Below are 24712 nucleotides of genomic sequence, written 5' to 3'. Positions count from 1 at the left end.
CACCTAACTAACTGAACGTAAAGTTCAGACGAGAAATTAAACCTTTTAAGAGAGAATAGAAGTTATTGTATTGGTTAGTGTCTGTCTTGTTGGGAATGTTTGCTATTTTTGATTAATTATGTTTTTTAAATTTTATTTTGTAGCAAGTGAGACACTGCCTTGTTATTGGTTTATGTATTAATTTGTGATTTAATCGTTTGTCTAAGTTGTTGTGAGACGCACTTAAGTCTGTGACTTAGTTCTTTTAAAAAGACATTTTTTTAGTTGACGCTCACAAGTGTGACGTACATGGTTTTCCCGTAATATGTCACCTTATTCCTCTCGCGGGCATGTGTCTCAGTCCGCACAGGAGCGATAATGCGTGCTTGTGTGTGTGCGCGCGTGCGTCTGGGTGGGCGGGTTTTCTGAGAGTGAGGACAGCCCCTCAATAAATTAGGTCGCTTCCTGAATATCAAAAAACCGAAAGTCGAAGTGGGAAACAAGTGCACGTGGTAAATGAGAGCGACGGAGAAGCAGCGCAGAAGCAGCACAGGTAACAAACATGAAAACAGCACTGAACTACAGGCACATTTGTATTATATGTAGGTTGTATATATCATACAATAACAATATCATACTTCACCTACTTAATCTGTGAGCGCACGATGATTTTATTTGTTTTGTGTGCACGGCAGGATGAGCCAGTGGAAGCAGATTCAGCAGCTGGAGATCAGACTCCTGGAACATGTGGACTATCTTTATGATGATAACTTCCCCATGGACATCCGTCAGGGTCTGTCCAGCTGGATCGAGTCCCAAGACTGGTGAGTGCTGCGGTTTGTGTGTGCGTATGATGAACATTGGCCTTCTCTTCTCTCTAAAAGATAACCATCTCATCAATTCAAAAACCACATTTCACCCAAATCACAGTTAAAAGAGGCATATTTTTCACTGGAAAAATATGGAATATGTCATTTGGGTGAAGTAACATGAAACAGTTTTCTCAACTCTTGTTTTAAAGCCTTTGCTGTCTTCAAACTTTTTGTTAGTCAGAGGGCAAAACACCATCGGACTACTTCCTCTGTCAAACAATAAACAGCAGACACACGCTTGTAGCTGATCATTCAAGAGCCAAACATGAGCGAGCAGAGAACAAATGAGAGGCAAAAGAGTGTGAACCGGACACTGTTCACTGTGTAACAAATAGTACTAACTGATGTTTTCACCTCCTTCTTCTAATCCCTTCTAGGAGGGAATAAAAATCATCTAGTTTATCATTTAACATTTGACTAAAAAGTAATAGTACACACATTGAGCGTCTTTATTGGAGGTCTATTTTTCTGTTGTCAGCTGTCGTCTTCTTCACGTGTTCTGCTAGGATTCTCCTAAACACCACGCAATGTGTGTCTTTTTTCCAGGGAAATAGCAGCTAGTGACGAGTCGATGGCGGCAGTGCTGTTCAGAGACCTGCTGTCCCAGTTGGATAAGGTGCGATTACAGGAGCAGAACTTCCTGCAGAGACACAACATGAAAATCATACAACAGCAGTTACAGGTGTGTCACCCTCCATTCCTCCTTTCATGTTTTCATGTTGTCTCTGGTGGTAGCAATACCTTTACATCACAGCAATCTGAAATTAATTTAATTGTCGGACATTCTTGTGCAGTACTTCATGAATGCCATGAACAACTTTTAGCATCAAAGCCCATTTTGGCCAATGGGATAAGAAAAGATCCCATAAGTCCTTATGATGACTTATTATCTTAAGACATTCAAAGTAATTACTTTATATATAGAAAGTATGACAATCGTTCTCAGAATAATGATTCAGTACAGCAAATCAGGAACAAGAATCTCTTTGTTCCTGATCTCAGAGAGCTGCTCATTATCCTGAGTTAGTATTTTGAAAATGACTCAAGGGATCTTTTGTTCGTTTATTCACTTGGGCAAAAATTAGATTCCATATGAATGAGTGTATCTAGACAGACAAGAGCATCAGAGAGTAAACAAAGGAGGTGCTGATGTCACAGCAATTGGGGATGAAAACCGGTTGTACAGTAGATCATTTCACTTACATGTTTCTGTTGACATGTCTCAATGCAAAGGAAGGAGGAGGAAAGAAACAGCTGGCGAGAATTTGGTCTGAACTTATTTCATTTCAGTTTATGGTTCGAATTGATCATCGTGGGGGAATAAGATCCAAACATCCTTCACTTGCTGCACACTATTACTCCCAGAATTGATATTGCAGCACTAGCACGACACTCATCAATTCATGGCACTCAAATTAAAAACAGCTGTAACAAGGGGAAGTTGTTTGTTCAATTTATGGTGTATCTGCGAGTGAAAGGGAAGTAAATTAAAAAGCCTCTCTGAATGTGTAACTGGCTTTTATTTCTATGTTTTTGCTCTGGTGGTCAACACAGTGTTAAAGGCTATGACTCTCTATGGCTTCATAATTACCCATGTATTACTTGTTCTAATTGTTGTCGAAGCACCTCTGTCGCTCTCTTTCATGTCATCATATTCTGGGGGGGGGGTAATCTCCCTCGGTGAGCTCACAAGAGTTCGGTCCCGGACGTTTTGGTTTAGTGCTCAATGACTTAATGAGCCTCAGCACGCATTTTACTCTGGAAAAGATATACCTTTGCAGAACAAACCCACGGGGCTCACGCAACCGTTTCCTGTGTCTGAATGTGTGCGTGTTATTGTCGAAGTCAACACCTCTCAGAGGAAGCAGTTACTCCTATGCGGTAGTCAGGGGTGCTAAGGTTTTTTTTTTTTTTTATGTGTGAGAGAAGTTTGTCTTGTCGATTCAAACCGCGTTAGAATGTCCTCGCACTTGGTTGTCTCTCGTCAACACCTTCAAGCAGAATCTTCCTTAGGAAAACCCCCCTGGCCCCCTGATGAAATATAATATATATTATTTAATAATACACTAAATAATATTTAGGCACGCTGCTGGTTTGACAAATGATCTCTGAGATGGGTCTGGTATAAGTCTTCAATATTCTTATAATGCAGGTCAACAAATAAGATTTCAAAATTTAAAAAGACTAAATCAAACTATTCTGCCGTCTGACAATAGCACGCGTCATTGGTGCCACTGTTATAACTGTGAGTGGGTAGGTGGGTCTGAGGTGCATGATAGATAGAGAAAAAAGTTTCTTCTTCCCACAGATGAGTAACTCGTACTTTTCGAAGTGTGGTTTTGACTGTGATGGAGAGCAAACAGACCCACACTCTTCGATCTTGTGCAGAACAGGAGAATTTTTGCTGACGTGGATACGGCGCGCGGAGGCGGAGGATTTGCGGAGGGAAAGTTTGAGGCTGCTTTGTATTTCATCGACTACAATTTAGTCCATGAAACCAAACATATTCTCTGATGGGTAAAATGCTCAATAAGCACAAAGAAACTGTAATTAATTCCAAGGCCTTGGCGATTTCACTTTTAGTAGTGATCTACCTTTTAATTAAGGTACCTGCGGAGAGATTTTTGTTCATGCATTTCATTTGGAGATTCCTTCTGTCACTGAGTAGACCCATGACAACAAATCTCTGTGAAAACCGTTTCCTTCTTCTTTTCTCCCCTAATGGTTAGATAAAAACCAATGTCATGCCAATAATGCGGTTGGTTCTTTTCTGGCTTTTGTGCATTTCTATGATAACAAAATCCCAGTGTGTGGTTGTCTTTCTAACATGGACTATTATTCGTGTGTGTGTGTGTGGCCCCACAGGTGAAATACACAACAAACCCTATTGCCATGGCCAGGGTTATCTCCACGTGCCTCAGGGAGGAGCGCAGAATCCTCTCCAGCGCCTGCATGCAGGAACAGGTGTGTTGCATCGTCTCGCTCAGAGGGAAAGTCCCTCCGATAAAACAGCTGCTGCTGGGAAATCTGAGCTGCTGGGCTACCGGGAAAGCAGTGCACTGTATGGTACACGCCCGCGTGTTCTCAGCCGCTTCACTCTATTCCCATAAAACACAGCAGCATGGCTTCGCTTTATGCCACTGCATCTACGCCAGCAAATGAACACTTAATGATTGTATAAGTTCTTGTTATAAAGAAATCATCAAAAATATGTAAAACTGCGGTGTCCCTGACGGTGTTTAGCCGGGCCCATTCGCCGCTCCCTGTCGGTCCGTGTCACTTTATCGGTGACTTCTTTACTGTTGGCTTTCATGTTAGACTGTCATATGATATTAAGTAGTTTGCAAAACAGTTGTAATGATCCCCTGATTTTTCACTCAGCTCAAAGTTGTGGAAACCCACATGAGGAGCGAAAAAGAGCCGGTGAAGAGATGTCTGAAAAATGTGGGAATAGTTTAAAGGAATAAAGTTTTTTGTGTAAAAAAAGTGTAAAAATACAGTAATATATGATTAAAAACTATGTATTTATATATTTTAATGCAATTCATTCAGAACAAGGTTTGGGGTTGGGGGTCTTGCAATGGACCTATATCCTCAAAGGGGGCCCGGACAGAAAGAAGTTAGGGAACCACTGGCTCACATTAAAGTGGGGAACATCCAGTGTTGTCATTTTGTCTGTATTAGCATGCTGATATTAACATTATTTTAATGCATAACATAGGGCCTGAGTAGCGGCGTGGCCTGGGAGCGCTGTAGCATGTATCTAGACTCTTGTTTAATATTATCAAACGTGTGCATATTGGTTGAAGTGCCACATAATATTTTCAGGTATGTTCTGGCAGAAAGTGCTATCATAAATTGTTTAACAAAAGAACACAGTTTCCGGAGTAAAAAACAGAAGTCTACTGTTGATCTGTGATAAAAAATAATAAAATGCAGTAACTAAATTCAAAGTTACTAAAGTTAGGATCTTCCGACAGGGACCACTGGAAAAATCATTGCAGAATTCTGTGGCCTTGGAGAAACAGAAAAACATGGACAACCGAGTCGGGATCATCAGGGCCAACGTGCAGGTAAATTAAACACACACCTTTAAAAAAAGTAAATGAACTTTATAAACGATGTCTGTCATTGTCTAGTTGATGGACCAGGCTGTGAAATACATCGAGGACATGCAGGATGACTTTGACTTCCGCTACAAGACACTGCAGTCTCGAGGTGTGCCCTGTTATACAATCTACACACATCACACAATATGCACACAATACACTAGAAAATATCTGTTGCGGTTGTTTGTGTTTCAGAATCAACGGATACTCGACAGAACTCTGAGATGATGAAACAGGAAGTAACAAGACTTCAGGAAATGCTCAACCGGCTGGATTATAAAAGGAAGGTACGCATTTGTATCATCATGCAAAGCTCTGACACGTGAGGCAATCGAGCCAAAATGTCTCCAGACATAAAGGTTACAGAGACGCCAACATCAATGTACAAATTCAACCGTGTCCAGTGACGTTTATTAAATCATTTATTTAATAAACTTGTATTTGTATATTTACAGTTTATTGTTGTGGTTTACATATACGATATATGAGTTATTCCAATTGTTCAGACGTTACGCAGAATCAAACAACAATACAATTTGTATTTTACACCATAATACACCATTTATCAAACATGGACAAATTAAAATCGAGACGTTACTGGACATTTGCGCAGCTGACGTCACTACCCAAGCCACGTTGTGAGCGCAATCCCCGCCAAATTCAATGTCAAGATGCCCTCGCCATTCTGTTACTGAGAGCCAGAGACTTTGCAAACTGAAACCCGGTAGAGACGAGTTTTACAACGCTGTGGTTGACGTCTTCACAAGGAAAGAGCGTACAAATACACAAATACCGATTGGTGTATTTGAGATTGGTGAGTCAGAAACTATTTCGGACTTAATATTGAATTGATAAGTGTGGTTGAATGAATGCCGACTGTCAGCCATTTGCCGTTGCTGTTTGTGTTTTCCTTGTTGCTGACACAACAATTGGCCGCTGTGCAATAATTAAGCAATAAAGGGCCGACAGGCCGGATTGTTGTCTATAATGTTGACCTATAAAATTGACCTTACTGCTCAATTTCATTGGCCGCTATGCAATAATTAAGCCATAAAAGTCATTATTGACGACAAATTCCTGCCTCGAGTTTTATGATAAAGGATAGCGGTGGTTTGATTCTGATGTTGGATATTAACTGCTGGTATATTTCCTGATATCGACCGTGTGTGTCTGCCGCGCTTGTTCGTAACCTTTACTGTTTTTATCTTAATGCCTTGCCTCTTACTGACATCACCGCACGTCACTTATTGTGTCGCATCTACAAAACAATGACAGCTTTTTCAAACCCCTTTTCTTAGGAGATCTTATCGAAGATGGATGATGTGATCAAGGAGATTGATGACCTGATGACCTCTCAGCTCAACCCGGAGCTGCAGGACTGGAAGCGCAGGCAGCAGATCGCCGCCATTGGTGGTCCGCTGCTCACTGGCCTGGAGCAGCTGCAGAGTTGGTAATGAATATTTATAGAAATCATTACTTTCAGTCCAGTGTTAACTCTATGACATGTTTTCAATGTGCAATGTTTAGCAATATAGGAACCTTGAAGGTTGAATTTGTAACACTGACTGTGTGTTTATAATATTCAACAAAGTTGTGCTCCTCAATTGAATCACTTTTTAGTTTTTGTCATATAGTTATTGATCGTACAATTTTTTTCTGTATGAGAGAATCCATTTTATTTTCACGTTTCCATCGCTGCAGTTTGTGAGCCAGTTTGTTTCATATTTGGCAACCATTGGTGTTGAAATTGTTAGCAGGAGGGATTGGACAGGTAAAAAAAAAGAACGTTCCTTACTAGAATGGCAATTTCATTGGAGAACATAACATTGGCTGTAGCATGGTGGTCAGAGAAGAAAGTATTTGAACTTAACATTTCTCTGGTGAAATGTTATTTTATGATTTAATACAGAAAATCCATCCATCCATCCATCCATCCATTGTCAAACCGCTTATCCTGCACACAGGGTCGCGGGGGGGCTGGAGTCCATCCCAGCCAACTTCGGGCGATAGACGGGGTACACCCTGGATTGGTCGCCAGCCAATCGCAGGGCCAGAAAATACGTTACATATTATACTTTTTATCTTTGCTCAGGTTACTTCCAGTTCGTTCCAGTGTAAATTCTCACAAACAGAGAATAAACCCAGATCAGCATAACATAATATTGTTGGTCATGGAATTGAAATGAACTTTTCCCCCTTCGTCCTCTCATCTGTCCCCTCTCAGGTTTACTCTGATCGCCCAAAGTCTCTTCCAGATAAAGCGTCAGCTGGACAAACTGGTGGAGCTGGTTGTGAAGGTCACCTATGAAAGTGATCCTATCCCCCTGCAAAAACATCAGATGGAGGAGCGCATCAAATACCTCATTTATCATCTCATCAAGAGGTACTCTAAACAGCACACAATACAACATTAGATGCAAGTAAAAGCATGTACACATACGTAATACAGATGCTTTCTACTCCATCTATAACTGGGGGCTTTGACGCTGTACTCTGGTGCACAATCCAGCTTGAATGTCCAACAGGCATGAGGAGTCAAGTGAAAGGAACATAGTGAAAGCAGTGTTAATTACACGAGGTGTGGTTTGTTCTCAGCTCATTCGTGGTGGAGAAGCAGCCATGCATGCCCACACATCCACAGAAACCTCTCATCATCAAGACGGGAGTGCAGTTCACCACTAAAGTCAGGTATCATTACTGGACGATTTCTTAATGCCGTGCTTGGCTTCTGTTTGAACCTCAGTTTGTAATTAAATAATTAGTGGTAATAACGGTTGTTAATTCAATGTGTTTTTTCCTCCTCCTGTTTCCTGTCAGACTTCTGGTTAAACTTCCCGAAGTGGATTATCAGCTGAAAGTGAAAACAACATTTGACAAGTAAGATTTTTATGTTATCATTTGTGTAACGGTTTGCAATTCCCGGCCAAGCATAAAAAACTCAAATACACACTAGTGAACATACAGAATGATATCTATATATCTTACATGTTAAAGCCATATTTTATAGATGAATTTGTCTTTGTTAATCATTATTAATTGTTGTGTGTGTGTGTCTCTCCAGGGACCTCCCATCTGGCAGAGTGTGAGTCCACGCGCTCCTGACAGGACACACGGCTCATGCCCAATCTGAGGCCAGATAAAAACATTGTAGCAAGTTAGTGGATCTGAACCTCAGCGGTTGGTTCTTTATCTCAGCTGAGTTTTGTTTCAAAACAATTGTGGTTCGAAAGCTTTTCCAGTGATCTGAAAACAAGTCGTTTTCCTTCACAGTTAAGATAGTTTCAGGTGAAGAGTTGTTATTTTGAAACCATACACAAAACTAAATTCTAAATTGCAGGCATTATTTTCACCATCCACAGCTGCATTTGTCTCATCTAAAAACAGTCAGCAGAGATAGCTGTTGCATAAAAATCAGGCTTCTTTCTTTGACTTTATTCTTCTCCTCAGAAGTCGTCAGTTTTTTATCTTGACCAACAACACTAAAGTCATGGACATTGAGGACTACTCAAACGGCTGCCTCTCTGTGGATTTTAGACACCTGGTAAGTCAACCCATTCACTCTTCAATTCTATTAAGTGCGTATGTGTCATTTATTACAAGAAAATACCAATACCTGGAAACTAAACACTGACCAGTTAGTGGTGATTTGTTCTTCTTCGTATTCTTACAGCAGTTGAAAGAGAAGAAATATATTAATGGGACAAAGGGGAGTGAGGTAAGACATTTAGATGAGTTAAAGGGACCGATGGATTGGATCAGACAGATTATTGGTTCATCTGTTCTGTAATACATCAGCACACCGGTGCTTCATACCTGTGCCACTGTAATGTTTAATTGTCTGAATACAAATAAGTAATTGTTATCCTGTCTGAAATACATATTATTATCATTGTTGTACCGAAACAGCCTCATAACTCAAATTTAAAAAAAGAGCAGCGCTATGAAGGATGGACTCCAATGAAACTCTACTAAAAAAGCTCTGTGTTTCGCAGGGTCTCCTCTCGGTGACGGAGGAACTACACTCTCTCAGTTTCGAGGCTTGCTTCACGGTGCAGGGCCTCACCATTGATCTAGAGGTCCGAACAAGCAACGTAGATTGTAATTGATGCTTGGCTCTCTGTTATTGATGCGACAGCTTGCTCACTGCGTGTGTGTGTGTGTGTGTTCCAGACTTGTTCATTGCCACTGGTGGTGATCTCCAATGTGAGCCAACTGCCTGGAGGCTGGGCGTCTGTCATGTGGTACAACCTGCTGACTGATCAGCCGAGGGTGAGCTGTCACATCTAAATTACGCTCCATTTCTGGTGAATTGGTTTTGAGTAACTAAACTATTTTAGTGAGCAGTTGATTCAGCTTCATGGAAATTTTAGGGGATGTTGTTTTCTTGTGCCATTGAATTATATTGCAGTGTCAATCAACAGGTGTTATTTAAAAACCACTTCCCTGATTCCCTCTGACGTGGTGCCTCTCTTTTTTCCGCAGAACATGGCGTTCTTTGGGAACCCGCCTCGGGCCACATGGAGCCAGCTCTCTGAGGTCCTCAGCTGGCAGTTCTCCACCTTTGCGGGTAAAGGCCTCAACAAGGAGCAACTCAACATGCTGGGAGAAAAGCTTCTCGGTATGTTTGCCTTTTGCTTTAGTTACTACACAATGGTAGGTTTTGAGAAGGCATTGAAAACACTTTTTTCCTCCGGAGTCTGAAGCTTTGTTGTCAGATCACACAGGAAAATTCCGGACTTTAAAAAAGAACTGATGCAACTGAGAATTAAATAATCTCTTTGATTAATTACACAAAAGCGTTTTCAGGGGGTTGGCAGGCCGATTGTATGGCGATGATAAAGTTATTTATACATGAGCCAAAACATCTAGCAAGGCCTCTGATCAGCTTACTGACTCGGTACTTTCTACAACGCAACGGCTCGAGTCCTCTCCTCTTACACTGAATGTAAATAAAACGCACAATTTGTTTTTCCACATGTAAACGACACAAAAACACAAGATTTATGGTAAAATAAATGAGGTCATCATCAGTGAGGTTGTAGTGAGTGGCGTACATAGGAATCATCTTAGACGTACTGGGAACTGCGGTGCGGCAGTTTATGTTATTTGCTGTGTGTTTTTTAGGTCAACATGTCTCCTGTAGTGACTATCAAGTGTCCTGGTCCAAGTTCTCCAAAGTAAGTGCTGAATAATACGAACCACTAAATACAATGTGGTCTCATGTCCAGTATAGTTGTGCCATTTAATGGGTAAATGAGAAATAATGTTATACCTCCTATTCTATATTTTCGATCCTGGATTTATTTTGTAATTTATGCCATATCTCACGTCACGTTAAATTTTAAAAATGTACTCATTGTTCCTCCTCCGTGTGACACTCATTCTTCAAGGAGAATATTCCAGGAAAGCCCTTCAGCTTCTGGATGTGGCTGGACTCCATCCTGGAGCTCATCAAGAAGCACTTGCTGCCAGTCTGGAATGAGAAGTAAGCCTCTGTCTCACCCCATCTGACCGCCCACCCCCCCTCAGCTCTCCCAATAAATATCTGCCATGCAGACTGTCCTTCTCAGGATGTAACTCTTTTCCACTGGACAAAAATACGGCTTATGACGAGATAAGTTAAGTGCCGTGCCAAAACAAACCTTCACTCCCTGTCCAGGAAATAAGGTTGCAGTATATGTGACTGTCTATCTTAAGAATGCTTATTAGCTCTTCTTTAAGACAAATAAAATGGGAAATTCAATATCATTAACTGTGTTAGGATAAAGGCTCTGTTCTAAAGGAAACACAATCAGGCAAACGGCAGCCACTAATTGGCAGGTTATCCCTTGTTTGTTTGTGTTGTTCTCGCTTTGAGGCTGCAAGCCAACCAGCATACAGATTTTCGCACTGTGAAATCTTTCTATCGATTTGTCTGTGTTAAATGAGTTTCATTTCTTGCATTTACATGCATCTTGCAAAAGTAGCTTGTATCACAATATTGAGCAGCATACAGTTTTTGTCCAGATATTGTTCTACACTGTCAAATTGCAACACTTTTAGGAAAAAAGATAGCAGCAGCATTTCAGACGTGCCGACCAAAAGAGAAGGCCATCACGATCAGAAACGTCATATTCTGAAGGTTTAAAAGCAAAAGCACAGACAGCAGCTAGACGTTCTCATCTCTGATCCATCTAATCGTCTAGGTTTCATAAGCAAATGCAATCAATTGGTAGTGCAACAGGCCAAGATACATATGGATTTTACTGTTGGAAGAATGTTAAAAACATTAATACAAGAAGCAGGAAAAAGTAAATGTTTATTTTGTTTGTTTTTTTCCCCCCATGTGACCCCCCGTGCAGCTACATCATGGGCTTTGTGAGTAAAGAAATGGAGCGCACTCTGCTAAAGGACAGAGAGCCCGGCACCTTCCTCCTACGCTTCAGTGAGAGCCACCTCGGAGGCATCACGTTCACCTGGGTGGAGCACAACGCCAATGGTGAGGAAAACCGCCACGTTTGGCTCAAAAAAGTGTATTTTTACACAATACTTTTTTTCTCGGCAAATCACATAAGTCAAGTGATGCATTTCCCGGCGTCTCTTTTGCCTGATGTCCTGGCTTGATACACTTTTTTTTCCAACAGGAGGGGTGAAGTTCAACTCGGTGGAACCATACACTAAAAACCGCCTCAGCGCCCTCCCATTCGCCGACATCATCCGAGACTACAAAGTCATCTCGGACGGGGTCGTCCCGGAGACCCCACTCAAGTTCCTCTATCCCGACATCCCCAAAGATGAGGCCTTCGGACGTCTCTACAACAGTCAGCCGAGCAAAGGCACGGATGCAGAAAAACTAGTCAAATGTTGTTGTTTTTTGCGCTTGTTTGGAATCTGGCTCACCACGTTTTAGGCTGCAACGCTTATCTCTCTTGTATTTCTGTTGAATTTCCAGTCCATCCATACATTCCATCTACCCTGATCCCCATCTCGGAATTGCGGTGAGTTCATTTGAAGACTATAAGACACTGACTAAAAGGCACATGGCTTGTACTGTCAATACAACAATACTATATAACACAGTCCCTTACTTGTATTGTCTAATTTCCTCTGTTATGTCAGCACCCATGCGATCAGCACGGCACCTTCTCGTCAGTCTCCTGAGCCACCAATGACTCCTGGGGAGTTTGACATGCTCAGCGAACAGCTGTGCTTTGACATTGACAGCGTAAGTTTACAATCTTTGTCCGCACACTATTGCAATATTCTGCAGGTTTTGGATGGACTTCAACCTACAAGGTAGTCTTGTATTCAAAGGCTGTTGTATATTTTATTCCTCTGCACCACAGATCATTGTCGTGATCTTTTTGACTGTCTTTTCAGAGGATTAGATGTCTAATGTTGTATCTCTATTGGCTTTATAGAGGAGTCCTCTGGGTGTATTCTGCTATAACGCTCTCCTTTTTGTTTTACAGATGAGCTCTTCATATTCAGAGTAAAGCAAGTTGAAACATTCAACATTTTGCTGAAAGATTCCTGACACCAGTCTTTGATCAATGTCTACATTGTTCTTACCACACAACTCAGCCTGTCGTCTGTAAATAGGTTTTAAGTGGATCCATATCTATAGATAGGGATGTATACAGTATATTTGTTTTTATATGTAATCTTGTTTTTAGTTTACTCTTTTCTATTACTCCTTTATTGGAAATAAAACAATGGAAATATGTTATTTTTTTTGCAATGTACCATGTTGACGTTTGCTTGTTTCTTTATTTCTTTATATCAGTGGCGCCACCATCTGGTTTCCCAGAGTTACCCTGTGTTGCAGAAACACTCACCCACGTCATAATTGATTATCAGGTTAGCTCATCTGCCACCTTCAGCTCAAGATGAGGCATCACACGATACGAAAACAACACATAGGGCTTTTATTTTGAAAGCAGCCAAAATGTGAATATCAAATATGACTACAACAACTTCCTAGAGCATTTCTCGAGAACCACGTGGTTCCCGGAGAGCGTTTGAAAGGGCTGGTGTGTAGTTTTAGGCTTTGAGGAAGTACAGGGTGTGTATTCTCACATGTTTTCAAGAGATTTGATTTTGGTAAACTAGCAACAAGCTGATTTTGATTGCTTGAGCCAGTTCTTCAAAACATCATGTAGGTGCAATACCATGACATTTCTGTCAGAAAGAAGTTTTATAAAATTGATTATTGTTTATGAACCACATAAAGCCCCCATTTTCATACAATCGGTAAACACCATGAAGAATGAATACTGAATACATGAATACTTGATTGTAAGATACATTTCAACCAACAACCCTGAAACCAGAACCATCGAATAGATAGACTGAGTGGATTCCACCTTGAAGGATTGTGAAATGTGCACCAATACCTGTGAGATCATGTCCAGGCCCGGTCTATGATAATAATACGGACGTTAAAAACGCAAGTTCAAGGGATCAAAATAGAAAATAGAGGGCAGAACATATTATTCTAGATTCGTTAGTTTTCTTGTGAGGATTAAGCAACAGAGATGCAATGTAATATTTGTGCCTTCTTACTTTGGATAAAGTCAAGTTTCCCTTTTCCTCTATTCCACAGCTGATGTGGTACTTTTACCAAAGGTTCTGAATGAAGCATTTATATGTAACTACGTACTTATCCCACCAGTGACAGTGAGCCAGAGCCAGATTTATGTGTGTGGTGTGCTTCTCCTGGCTCGAACAGGTCAAATTGTGGCCGCTGACTAGGGTCCATAAAACAAGCCCTTTCTCTAGTAATTGACATTTCATTAATCCTGTTTCCAAAAGGTGAAATCTCAAATGTTTTTGCTGCTGAGTCGCTTGGATTAATTCACAACCCTTTTCCCCCCGCCGGTGAAATCGGATGCAGACAGCAAGCCGTCTGTGAAATGAACAGAACTTTCCAATGCACACACCTATTTTGAAGGCGGAAATTAACACCGTGCGAACAGCTGTTAACTTCACTTGACTCGACTTGATTTCTCGAGAGTCACGTGGTGCATCTGCGTGGGAGTTCCCGGAGAATAAAAAGTAACCATCATACTTCCTTGAAGTGTTCTGGTCGTGTTGGTCACCCGGGCAGTCTGGACATATTCTATGGTTCATCACAACAGTATTTAAAACAACGAGGACGCACCGCCACAAGGTAAATTGTCACTGGAGGAAAGTGCTTTTGTATTATATTATAGGCCTACTATACTAGATTAAATACTAGATTATGTTATAGTGAATACAAAGGTGATCTTAACCTGCCAGCGCGTGTGTTGGTCGTATTCGTATATAAGTGCGTCACCAAAAGATAAGCTGTCATTAATATTGTTGTGGTTATTTTAATGATCTGTATTATTATTTTCAGCCGGATTACCTCCGGCGGATAGATACACAAACCAAACGCAGCACGATTTTCGGTTAAACGCACTGTCTTCTGCTGCAGATGTCCCAGTGGCAGGACGTGCTGAGGATGGACTCCGTCCTGCAGGCTCGAGTGAGCCAGTTGTACGAGGGAAAGTTCCCCAGAGAGATCCGCCACAGTCTGTGCGTCCCCATCGAGAGCCACGACTGGTGGGTGATGAAGGCGGGCCGACAGGGGGCGCCCTCCCGCCGCCCTCACCGTGTAACTACAGCAGGAGGAATTGCATGTTTGTCCGAAATTGTATAGGCATCTTAAAAAGGCATTTTTGTCCGTTTTTTAAACTCAAGTGGTGTATTTTACTTAATGTAGTTACCGGAAACTACTTACAAATGATTAACCAATGTCTAATAAATGCACACGGAATGGAAAAAGTTTTTTGTCCAGGGGTGACCCCCACCGGGTTAATCGCCCTTAAAGAAGATACCTTAAATAATGTTTTATCTAAAATAAAAAATAAAAACTAAATTTGGTAAGAAAAAGAGAGGAGGAAAACTATGTATAGTATGTCATTACCTGTATTTAGAGGACCTAATTACTTTATTACTAATAATAAAAGGTTGATGATGAAGAAAAGGAGGAGGAGGAACAAGAAAAAGAAAAGCCTCATAACTGCTACAAAAAATCTAAAAGAAGATGCCGTCGATATATTTATTTGGGACACAGATTAGCAATCCCCGTTTCACATGTACAGAGTTCAGGTGTCTGGATTGAATGAAACTTCTGTGTGTCCACATATTCAGCACATGTAGACAGACACAATGCCAGAGTGAATGTACTTTTTCTGTTGCTCATTGACAGGGACTTGGCTGCTATGGATGAAAATGCAGCGAGTGCTTGTTTCCATGCACTCCTGGTGTATTTGGAAGAACTTAGGAACCGTTCCGTTCAGGAGAACAACATCTTGCAGGGACCTGATTACCCAGGGATGAGACAGTACTTGCTGGTAGGACAGACATGCTGTTATGGTGAACTGAACTGTACTGACCATTACATTAAACATTTACTTTAGTGTTACCTTAAAGCAGTGGTTCCAAAACGTTTTTTGTCTTCTTGTAAATATATTTACTTCAACTTTTTACTTTTTGGGGGGAAGGGGGTCTGGGTGATGAAGCTGCGACACCCCTGTCGTCCCCCAGTTGGGGAACCACTGCCTTAATGTCTCTTCTCAAAATAGAATAATTGAAACATTTACTGATTTTAAATTACTTTTCTGTTGCTTAAAGCGCTTTGAAGACAAGCCTCTGAACTTGGCTGTAATCCTGTCAGAAATCCTAACGGAGGAAAAGAAAATCCTGGATTCAGCCTCTGAAGCGCCGGTGAGGTGGAAGAAAAGTCCGGGCTGCAAAACCAAAAATGCCCTATAACTGATGTTTAGTGTTTTGTAATGATAACTAAAGAGTGAAAGTATATATATATATATTTGTCTTTGTCAGGGTTGCAGTAGTCCAGCCACAAATGACAAATGTGAAGACTTGGACAACAATGTCAATGAACTGAAAAGACAGACTTTGGTAAACTCCCTTAGACTGGATTCATTTTTGTTTGTTTATTTTCCACCGGACAACCGTCCCGTAGACAAAGACGTCGTCATTTATCATTTTGTGACTCTGAACTGTTAATGCAGGAGGTGAAGAAGAAAATGAAGTCGCTGGAGTTCCTCAATGAAAACATTGACTTCATACAAAAGACCTGGCAAAGCCAAGGTACGGTATGCAAGGAGACAAAAGAGAAACAGGCGACCGGTTTAATGCTCAATGGATGCCTCTGTTCTCATTTCCAGTGGAGCAGCACGTTGGATTGGCCAAGTCTCAGGGTTTTGTGGAGGAACAATGTCATAAGCGGACCAACTTTATTACGCAAACGAAGAAGGTACTGTAGACGTTAGTCGAATGAGTTCAATTTGTTTTATGCTTTATGTGTCAGTTCTAACAATGTTGTGTTTGGTTATTATTATTAAGTATTGCTTTTTTATGCAAAACCAGTTTTCTCCTATTGTGGTGACTCTTGAGGTTTATGGTATGCACAAGGCGCAGTTGCGTTCTTCACAATTTAATGATTTTTTAAAATGTTTATACTGTTTTACAACGTCAGTTAAAGGCTTGTCCTGGGCAATCGGCTAAGCTACAAAACAGCTTCAACTGGTCCGCTGCAGGACGCACTGAACCGACTCGTTTTGCAGGTGGTGCTGCAGCAGATAGAGAACATTTTGAACCTGGCACAGAAGATGGTGGCCTCTCTCACAGATGTGGAGCTACCCCAGTGGAAGCGCAGGCAGCAGATGGCCTGCATTGGAGCTCCAGCGGACACCAGTCTGGACCACCTCCAGAAGTGGCGAGTACTTATTAGCACCAACCTGGCTCGGCGTGGCCCACGCGGATGAAGAAACATTTCTCATGTCTCCCGTGCCGATCGCGCCGAATACAACAAACGCGTGTGTTTGCTGGTGTCGTGTGTGCAGGTTCACGGCCGTGGCAGAGACGCTGCTGAGAGTACGCGAACAGCTGCAGAAACTGCAAGACCAGAGCAGTAAAGACGACGGCGTCCCGGGTCCCGTGGCACAAATGACGGAATTCACACACTCCTTGTTCACAAAACTTCTGGCAAAGTGAGACATGCGTTCGGGGCTCTTCCGTTTCATGTGCTTCACGCAAACTGATTATCGCCATGTTTTGTCTTGCTTTGCAGTGCTCTGGTGGTTGAGAAACAACCTTTCATGTCCAGTTTACCGCAGCGACCTCTCATACTTAAGACCCTTGTGCGCTTTACTCTGAAAGTGAGGTAAGGCTGCAGGCTCACAAGGAAGTAGCCAACACAGAATCGAGGAGGAGGAAATGTCTAGGTCTAATAACTAATTCAAATCAATTTGATTTTTATCTCCATCTTGTGTTTGTTTCTTCTTTTCTCAGGTTCTTGGCCAACCTACCCGAGTGTGTGCTGCAAGTCAAACTTGTATTTGACAAGTAAGTCGAACGCAGCCCGTATCCAAAATAAATACGGCTTTTTTATTGTTGTATAAAAACACTTCATGTTTAGATTTCTTATCAATCTTGTGTTGTTGATGTATTGTCTTCCTAAAGGGATGTGGAAGAAGCAAAGACACTTAAAGGGTAAGTAGAAGGAAATAATAAAAATCTGAAATGTAAATTGACGAATACTTTGAAACTTACATACATTTTTTGATGTCTTTTTAGGTTCCGTCAGTTTGACTTCAACAAGGACGAGAGTAAGGTCTTGGATTCGGACTCGCCCTGCGGAGGCTTGGTGGCTGAATTTAGTCACATGGTATAAAACTCCTCAAAATGCAGCCAACCTTTGATCATTAAATAAATAGCTTTCTTTTTAGTGAACATACATGTAATATAATTTATACATCAAACCAGTCTTGTATATACTGAGTGCCTTTGACACTTGTTTTTAGTCACTCAAAGAAAAGAAAACAAGAACCAAAAGATGTGAGGTAAGATGAGATATTTAAACTTAATAAATGCTATTTGTTTTCTATTCTAAATGTGTTGGTTGCATATACTGTCCAACGTGTTCCTCATCTGCATGAAAGTGGAGCCAGTTATCGTGCCAGATGTGCGTCAAGATAGCCGGTGTAATGTTTGCCGTGGTCCCAGTTTGACATATTAGCTTTGTGAAAATGTAGAAAACAACAACAAATAACAGCTACGGTTGATAGAAGCGTAATTCATTTTGCACGAATGACAATCAGAGGAAGATTTGACCTGATGATGGTGCCATTGATGAAAAGTCAAAGAAGTTGATTTAATTCCTCCTGCAGGTTTTTATACCACACTTTATCATAATTCTTCCTTCTCTCTTTTTTCTGCATCAGAGTCGTCTGGTGGTCACTGAGGAACTCCACATCATAAAGATTGTGACACGCTTTCAGCACGCTGGACTGAAGTTTAACATTGAGGTGAGTAAACACGACACTCAAAGCACTTTTACTCTTTTTGCCGCTGAACTAACTATTATATTGTTGTTGTATGAAGAGATGGAACAATTAGAAATTTGAACCGAGCTGTTTATTTAACGTCCTCCTCCTTCATTGTTGGTTCAGGCCAGCTCTCTGCCTGTGGTCGTCATCTCCGGCACCAATCAGGTCGTCAGTGCGTGGGCCTCTGTCATGTGGTACAACGTGCTGTCCGCCAGCGAACCAAGGGTGAGGCCCCCACCTCAACCCAACGCATCAACAATATCAGGCTCCGCTTAGCTGAATGAAAGGACCGTCCGATTACTCCCATTCTACACATGCATCCCATGTCCTCCCCTACAGCGTGCGCCATGTTCTTTTCCTCTCGTCGTATTCCAAACGCGGGTATTTGTAAGCTTAACTTTCCAGTCCTGAATAGCATTTGAAATCCATGACTTTGTTCTGCAGAACCTGTCGTTGTTTGTCGATCCTCCTCCGCTCACCTGGCAGCAGCTCTCGCAGGTCCTGAGCTGGCAGTTTGGGTCGGTCGGCCAACGGGAGCTCGACGAGCACCAGCTCTCCATGCTGCGAGACAAATTTGTGGGTGAGTTTCTTGGCCGTTTGTTACACGCAATTGAACCGCGTCCGTTTCTAGAGTCCACCTCTTGTTTCGGAAAATTTGCCTCCTTTCCAGTGTTGGGAGTAACGAAGTAACGCGTTACTGTAATTCCACTACTTTTAGCGGTAACGAGCATGTAACAAAGTATTTTTTTAAATAAATTAACGCAGTTACAATTACTGAGAGCGAAATGAGTTCGTTACTCGCGTTACTCTCTTTTGTGACGCGAAGCGGAGGGCCGGCAAATAGTAAGTAAATAGCTGCCTGTCAGCACTAAATAGTTGTGGCCACCAAACGTTGTGTGTCCCAGAATAGTCGCCGTACGTGCACGTAAACAGCATCGCGTCGCTCATGGCGAAAGAGCGCAGCCCCGCGGATGCTGCAGGCGCCGCTCCACGCAAACAACCACGGCTCCACTTTACACGGACTGCAGTGCAGCCGATAAACCGGGCAGAGCTGAATAGATTGATCGCTCGCTATGTTGAAGATGAGATGCATCCTGTCAACTGTCGAGTCAGGTTGCCTTCAGGCAAATGCCTGAAACAGTTATTCTGTATTAGATATTAAAAAGGACTTAAAAGTTACTTTCCAGAGTAACTAATTACTTTTGATACACAGTAACTGGGAAGTAATTCAATTACCTTTAAAAGAAGTAACTAGTAACTGTAACTAAATACTCATTTTCAGTAACTTGCCCAACACTGCTCCTTTCTGATAAGCCTCATTAGGGACAAGCAGAAAGACTAGAAACAGGGAAACAGCTGGACAAAAACTAATGTAAATACTACTGGACTAAGAAGTAGAGATAGCGAGACACGCAGCATCAGAGAGACAGCGAAAAAGACACGTGGTGGTGGTCTTACAATGTCCCTGTTTAAAGGACGGAAAGACAGAAAAGGTTTAGGAAACCACTGATCTATGAAAAAAGCAACTGTCAATATAAAAAATAAATGACTCAATGTCCTTTTTTCACATATTTTTTTGAAGCCTAACTGTTGGTTTCTTTGTAGATGATCCTGATGATCTCATTTCCTGGAACAAATTCTCCCAGGTGAGGCGTCACACTGATGGCTACACTATTTTAACAACCTTAGTGTGTCTGTGCCATCATGTTGAATCTTTTTTTTCCCTCTGTGAGCAGAAGGACAATCATTGGATTTGGATTGATGGAATCCTGGATTTGATCAAAAAACACTTGGTGAATATTTGGCGGGACGGGTAAGTCAACGCAACAATGTTTTCCTGATCGGTTTACTGTTCGTATCACACATGTATTGTCCGTTGTATATCCCGGTGACCTAAACCCTTGTCATATTCTGTGTGTGGGCTTCAGGTCCATCATGGGGTTTGTGAGCCGGGAGAGAACAAAGGTTCTGCTGCAGGAAAAACAGTCCGGCACTTTTCTGCTGCGCTTCAGCGAGAGCAACAAAGATGGAGCCATCACCTTCAGCTGGGTTGACCACTGCAACGGTTAAGCTCTCCTCACACAACGTCACATGAATACTGTTTCTATGTTTCTTTCTCATTGTCCCTTCACATAAGCCCAATAAATACGGGCCAGACAAAAAACCATGATGATTGCTGAATCCTTTCAACCCCACCCATTCTGATACATATCGCTCTGCTTACTTTTCTCTCTGTATGTGCTTCCCATTCAGGCACCCATGTGCATGCAGTCGATCCCTACACCAAGGACGAGCTGTTGCTCATGTCTCTACCCAACATCATTAACCACTACAGTCTGAGAGCCCAGAGGAGCTCGCACAGGAATCCACTGATCTACCTCTACCCAGACATCCACAAAGACCAGGCCTTCGGACGCTACTACGGAGGTGCCTCTTGTTTCACTTCCCCCCCCCAGTTAAAAATATGAATGGTTTTATGATTGGTATTCTTGAATAAACCTATTGAATAATAGTGTTTTTTAACATATTTATTTGACCCTTCATGCAACAGTGGGAGGACATAAAGCTCCTCACACTTGTTATAATGATTGGATTCATAATATTAATGTTGCGAATGACGGTGAGGTTTATGCCACTGTTGTTCTTAGTAGCATACTTTCCCTAATTGAACATGAATCATGTGAGAATTTCTAATTGCCTTTGTTCATGCAGAAACGTCGGCAACTAAAAAGGTCATGAATGGCTACTTAAAGAGAAAACTTTTGTCAGAGTCAGAGTAAGTACGATAATTGAAGACCATGATTTAACTATTCGTATCACAATTCTTTAACCGTCTACAACTGTTTCCATCATGGAGAGCATGGGGATGCTTTCAAAATGCTAAATAGCAACTTTAAAAAAAGTGTTTAATTATAATGTTGTTCATTGCTATTGGTCGAAATTTCCTTTCATTTTCTTTGTTTTTTTCTAGTAATCCTACGCCACCTCCATCTCCACCTACAGAGATTCTTCCTGAGGACATGGACATAGATGTAAGAGTGGGTTCCAATTACTATTATAAATTCCCCTCCAACACCATTTATTGATATGATGTAGATAAACGTATTTCTTGTCATCTTTCTAGTTCTACAACTTCAATAAATGATTTCACTTATTTCAAACAGACAAACATAATTTAAACGGCACAACATCCATTCGATATTGTGCAGTCTCTATCTATAGGCCAATAATGACAGATATTGCATTCTTTGACCAAATAATGTTAAGTTGAGTCTGTTTAAGGCTAACTATGTTTCTGTGATGAAGCTAAAGCCCTTTGACAGCGTGCTGCTTGTGTTACAGTGACATGTGGATGTGTCAGAGCTTTGCAGTTGGCTTTTCCTTTGCAGTTTATTGAAAACATATTCTTGTTTCTCTTCAGATGGATGATAATGATATCTTTGATTTACTCAACTTACCCGAACTCCCAGACCTATGGACTGTACTTCAAGGAACACCAACAACCAACTCTGTCGATCTTAATTGAGCCTACTGAAAATGCGCTGGGTCATTGTCTCAGAATCCGACAATCAGCACAAACGGAAACATTAATGAGACACATGGAATGTTTTCATAGCAGTTAGTAGAATAAAGAAATACATAACAATGTCACTTCTAATAAATATCAGAATTGTTATAGAAGCAGTGATGTACGAGCGGAATTGTTTAAGATTTTTTCTTAATCTATATACAGTAGTGTACGTAGCTGCGAGCAACGTTAGTAAGAGGGGTTCTAAAATAACATGTTAGGTTTTCTACTGTATTGTTTAGGAACGAACTGCCAACCCTCCTACTTTTTGAACGTCTTTCTTTGAAAAGAAATACCAAACTGTAATGTGTATATTCTTAACTTTTGTTTATTAAAATAAACATATCATTCCAGTGGCAAGAGAAATAACATTTGCGTTTTACAGTACTGAACAACTTTATTTATACAGAAGGACAAACACAGTCAGCAGCCTACCGTCTTGGCTGCTTGTTTTCACTTTTCTCTGTCTTGACCATCTCCTGCTCACAAGCTTGCACTACTAAAATATACCACGCTCTTTTAGAAAGCCGTTCAATATAAGAAAAAACATTTCATAAAAAAGTTTAGGAACAGCACAGTACATTACATCTACTGAAATATGTCTGATTTTGTATTACTTGTGTATATATTAAGCACTAGACAAATGGAGTCCCATAAGCAACAGTAGTGTCACAAATGGGTAACCTGAAAAGTCAAGTTAAACTATGTATAACTGACTACACGTGTATTATGAGGATGAGCTGAATAGTTCTAACAAAGGAGTCAGAATAACCACCCAATGGAGCCTGAAATCAAGGACAGCTTGTGAGACACAACACCGAAGTCTAAGTTCCTGTCTCCTGACACTGCTGCATGTTTGTTAACATTAGTCTCAGGCCTAACAGGGTGAAATAAAACTACATTGTCAATTATGATTATATGAAAACACAAGATTCATATATTCCATCTGAAATGGCTACTGTTAGCATTGGGTTGTCAACTCACATGGTTTACATTTGGAGTTAGATTAGCTTCCTACTCTCTTTTCAAATTCTGACATAACGATATCTCCCACGTGGTGACCGGACCGCAAACAGAGTGTTTGCTGGCAGTGCTGGTTAACATTAGCACAAATCTAATCCAATTTAAATGTGAGTTATGTATTGATTTTTTTAAATCTGGTTTCTTTAATTCTATTTCTCTGCTGTGACAGCTACATTAGCATTAGCTTTGTACGGAGCAAGTTAAAAATAAACTATTTATTGAATCACCTCATTGGAGTTTAAACATATAACCTAGTTGTCATTTGTTTAACTAATTTATAAGTATGAATTAAACTTTACCGTTGAGAAGATATTTAGGGGACTGACACTTTTGGGGTTTCAAATTGTGAACAATTATCAGTGTTATAGTGAGACCATTAGAAATCGTCACTCGGAATGTGACAGCAGAACATAAAACCTGCACTTGATACATTTTCTTTAGGTCAGGTCAGTTTTTATACAAATATGGTTTGTTGATATATATATATATACCTAAACTTTTTACATCTCAATATCATTGGTGGGAAATTCAGTACATTCTTATTGGGCCGTCAAAGATTTGGATTTTATCTGTATGAAACTTTGTAGTGCATAGGCGACATCGTACTTAAGTGAGAACGTCTATATGGACGTCTATACACATAGACGGTCTTTGGGCTGCTGAAATTGTTGCAAGGAAATCAGTGCAAGAAAACCCAACATTGCAACTATCCAAGAAACAAAGTAAAAAAAGCTGCTCCTCAGGTGGTCAGAGAATTAACATCTGACATTGTTGACCGGAAGTGAAGGAGGAAGTTGCGGGAAATGCAGATGACAGAAAAAATATAACTATGACAACAACAAAAAAGGAAAATAACTTGACTTAATCCCAGATGCAACAAACTACACAATCTTACATCTCTATAAATTGACCCTTTAAAAAGTCTTTCAGTGAAATAAAAACATTGCTTTTCTATTGCAAGTGTTTTCCCAATGAAAAATACATTCAGAGTACAATCTTTGACTTCAAAGGAGATGAAGTTTCATAGGAGCCTGCAGCAGCCAGGAGAACAATCCAAGAATATAGATTCAGCTTTATGGAGATCAAACAGGCACACAACTGTCAGCATAATGCCTGTGAGCCTTTTTACGTTTACACAATCAGAGATGCATATAAAGCTTATATGATATCATCATTTCCACACACTTCACTATCTCACAAAACAAATACATTGAGAGTATTACTGAAATAGAGAACAATATAACAAGCTCTATACTGTGACTAAACTAATACACTTTGATACAATTCACGGTAGCGACACATTACATCAGTGACATACTGTAAACGTGATTGCATTCCAGATACCCAGATATTGTATGATTTGTTCAAATAGGATCGAGATGCTCACTCACACATACAGTGGACAGTACAATATGATAGAGGCAAGGGAGAGATATGAAGTGAAGCAGCGATGTACAGCCAGAAAAGCCAAAAACACCAGAGGGGAGATTGCAACAATAACTAATTCATCACACATTTTCAGAACTATGGTCCAGTCTAGCTTGGAAACCTAAATATTGCAGATGTGTGCAGCGGGTCTACAGCAGGCTGTCCAGGCTCCTGTCAACGCTCTCCTTGTTATCAGCACCAGCAGGCGGGCTGTATTTGTCATGATAGCTTTGCAGCATGGTGACCACATCGTGGTGACCAAAGTGCACCGCCTCATCCATTGGCGTGTTCCCCCATCTGCACAAAGAAAACAGTGGCATGTCAAAAAAATACTACATGAAAAATATAAGTGTGTAACCTGGACACCAAGGA

At 41.0% G+C, this 24712-nt stretch overlaps 2 protein-coding genes across 3 annotated transcripts in view; one reads left to right on the top strand and one right to left on the bottom strand.

Moving 5' to 3' along the window:
* The first annotated feature begins 338 nt into the window (after window positions 1-338).
* On the top strand, window positions 339-22249 carry stat4 (signal transducer and activator of transcription 4). Its single transcript, XM_078091395.1, has 48 exons — window positions 339-532; window positions 675-803; window positions 1398-1533; window positions 3717-3815; window positions 4832-4924; window positions 4991-5069; window positions 5156-5247; window positions 6259-6410; window positions 7185-7343; window positions 7556-7648; window positions 7778-7837; window positions 8022-8042; window positions 8408-8501; window positions 8631-8675; window positions 8953-9036; window positions 9131-9229; window positions 9443-9578; window positions 10085-10137; window positions 10351-10445; window positions 11302-11438; window positions 11584-11775; window positions 11892-11937; window positions 12059-12164; window positions 12412-12431; window positions 14006-14111; window positions 14400-14527; window positions 15177-15321; window positions 15602-15694; window positions 15812-15889; window positions 16003-16081; window positions 16159-16247; window positions 16558-16709; window positions 16837-16983; window positions 17064-17156; window positions 17285-17338; window positions 17456-17485; window positions 17570-17660; window positions 17797-17835; window positions 18217-18300; window positions 18445-18546; window positions 18766-18901; window positions 19927-19967; window positions 20058-20134; window positions 20250-20386; window positions 20575-20748; window positions 21034-21097; window positions 21293-21359; window positions 21743-22249. Exons 2-48 carry the CDS (start codon window positions 676-678, stop codon window positions 21845-21847), a joined length of 4530 nt encoding a protein of 1509 aa, XP_077947521.1. The 5' UTR covers window positions 339-532; window position 675; the 3' UTR covers window positions 21848-22249.
* Window positions 22200-24712, bottom strand: part of glsb (glutaminase b) — a 28480-nt gene continuing 25967 nt past the window's right edge. For both annotated transcript variants that reach the window (XR_013452952.1, XM_040201883.2), the window contains exon 18: window positions 22200-24637. Coding sequence is in view for 1 of the 2 variants with exons in the window: in XM_040201883.2 (XP_040057817.2) it covers window positions 24490-24637 (148 nt within the window). In the remaining variant the exon portion in view is untranslated. The remainder of the gene's footprint in view (window positions 24638-24712) is intronic.

The sequence above is a fragment of the Gasterosteus aculeatus genome, chromosome 16, assembly GCF_964276395.1.
Source record: "Gasterosteus aculeatus chromosome 16, fGasAcu3.hap1.1, whole genome shotgun sequence".
Lineage (NCBI taxonomy): Eukaryota > Metazoa > Chordata > Actinopteri > Perciformes > Gasterosteidae > Gasterosteus > Gasterosteus aculeatus.
Note: the sequence above shows the minus strand (reverse complement) of the source record. Positions and strands in the feature narration are given on the sequence as shown.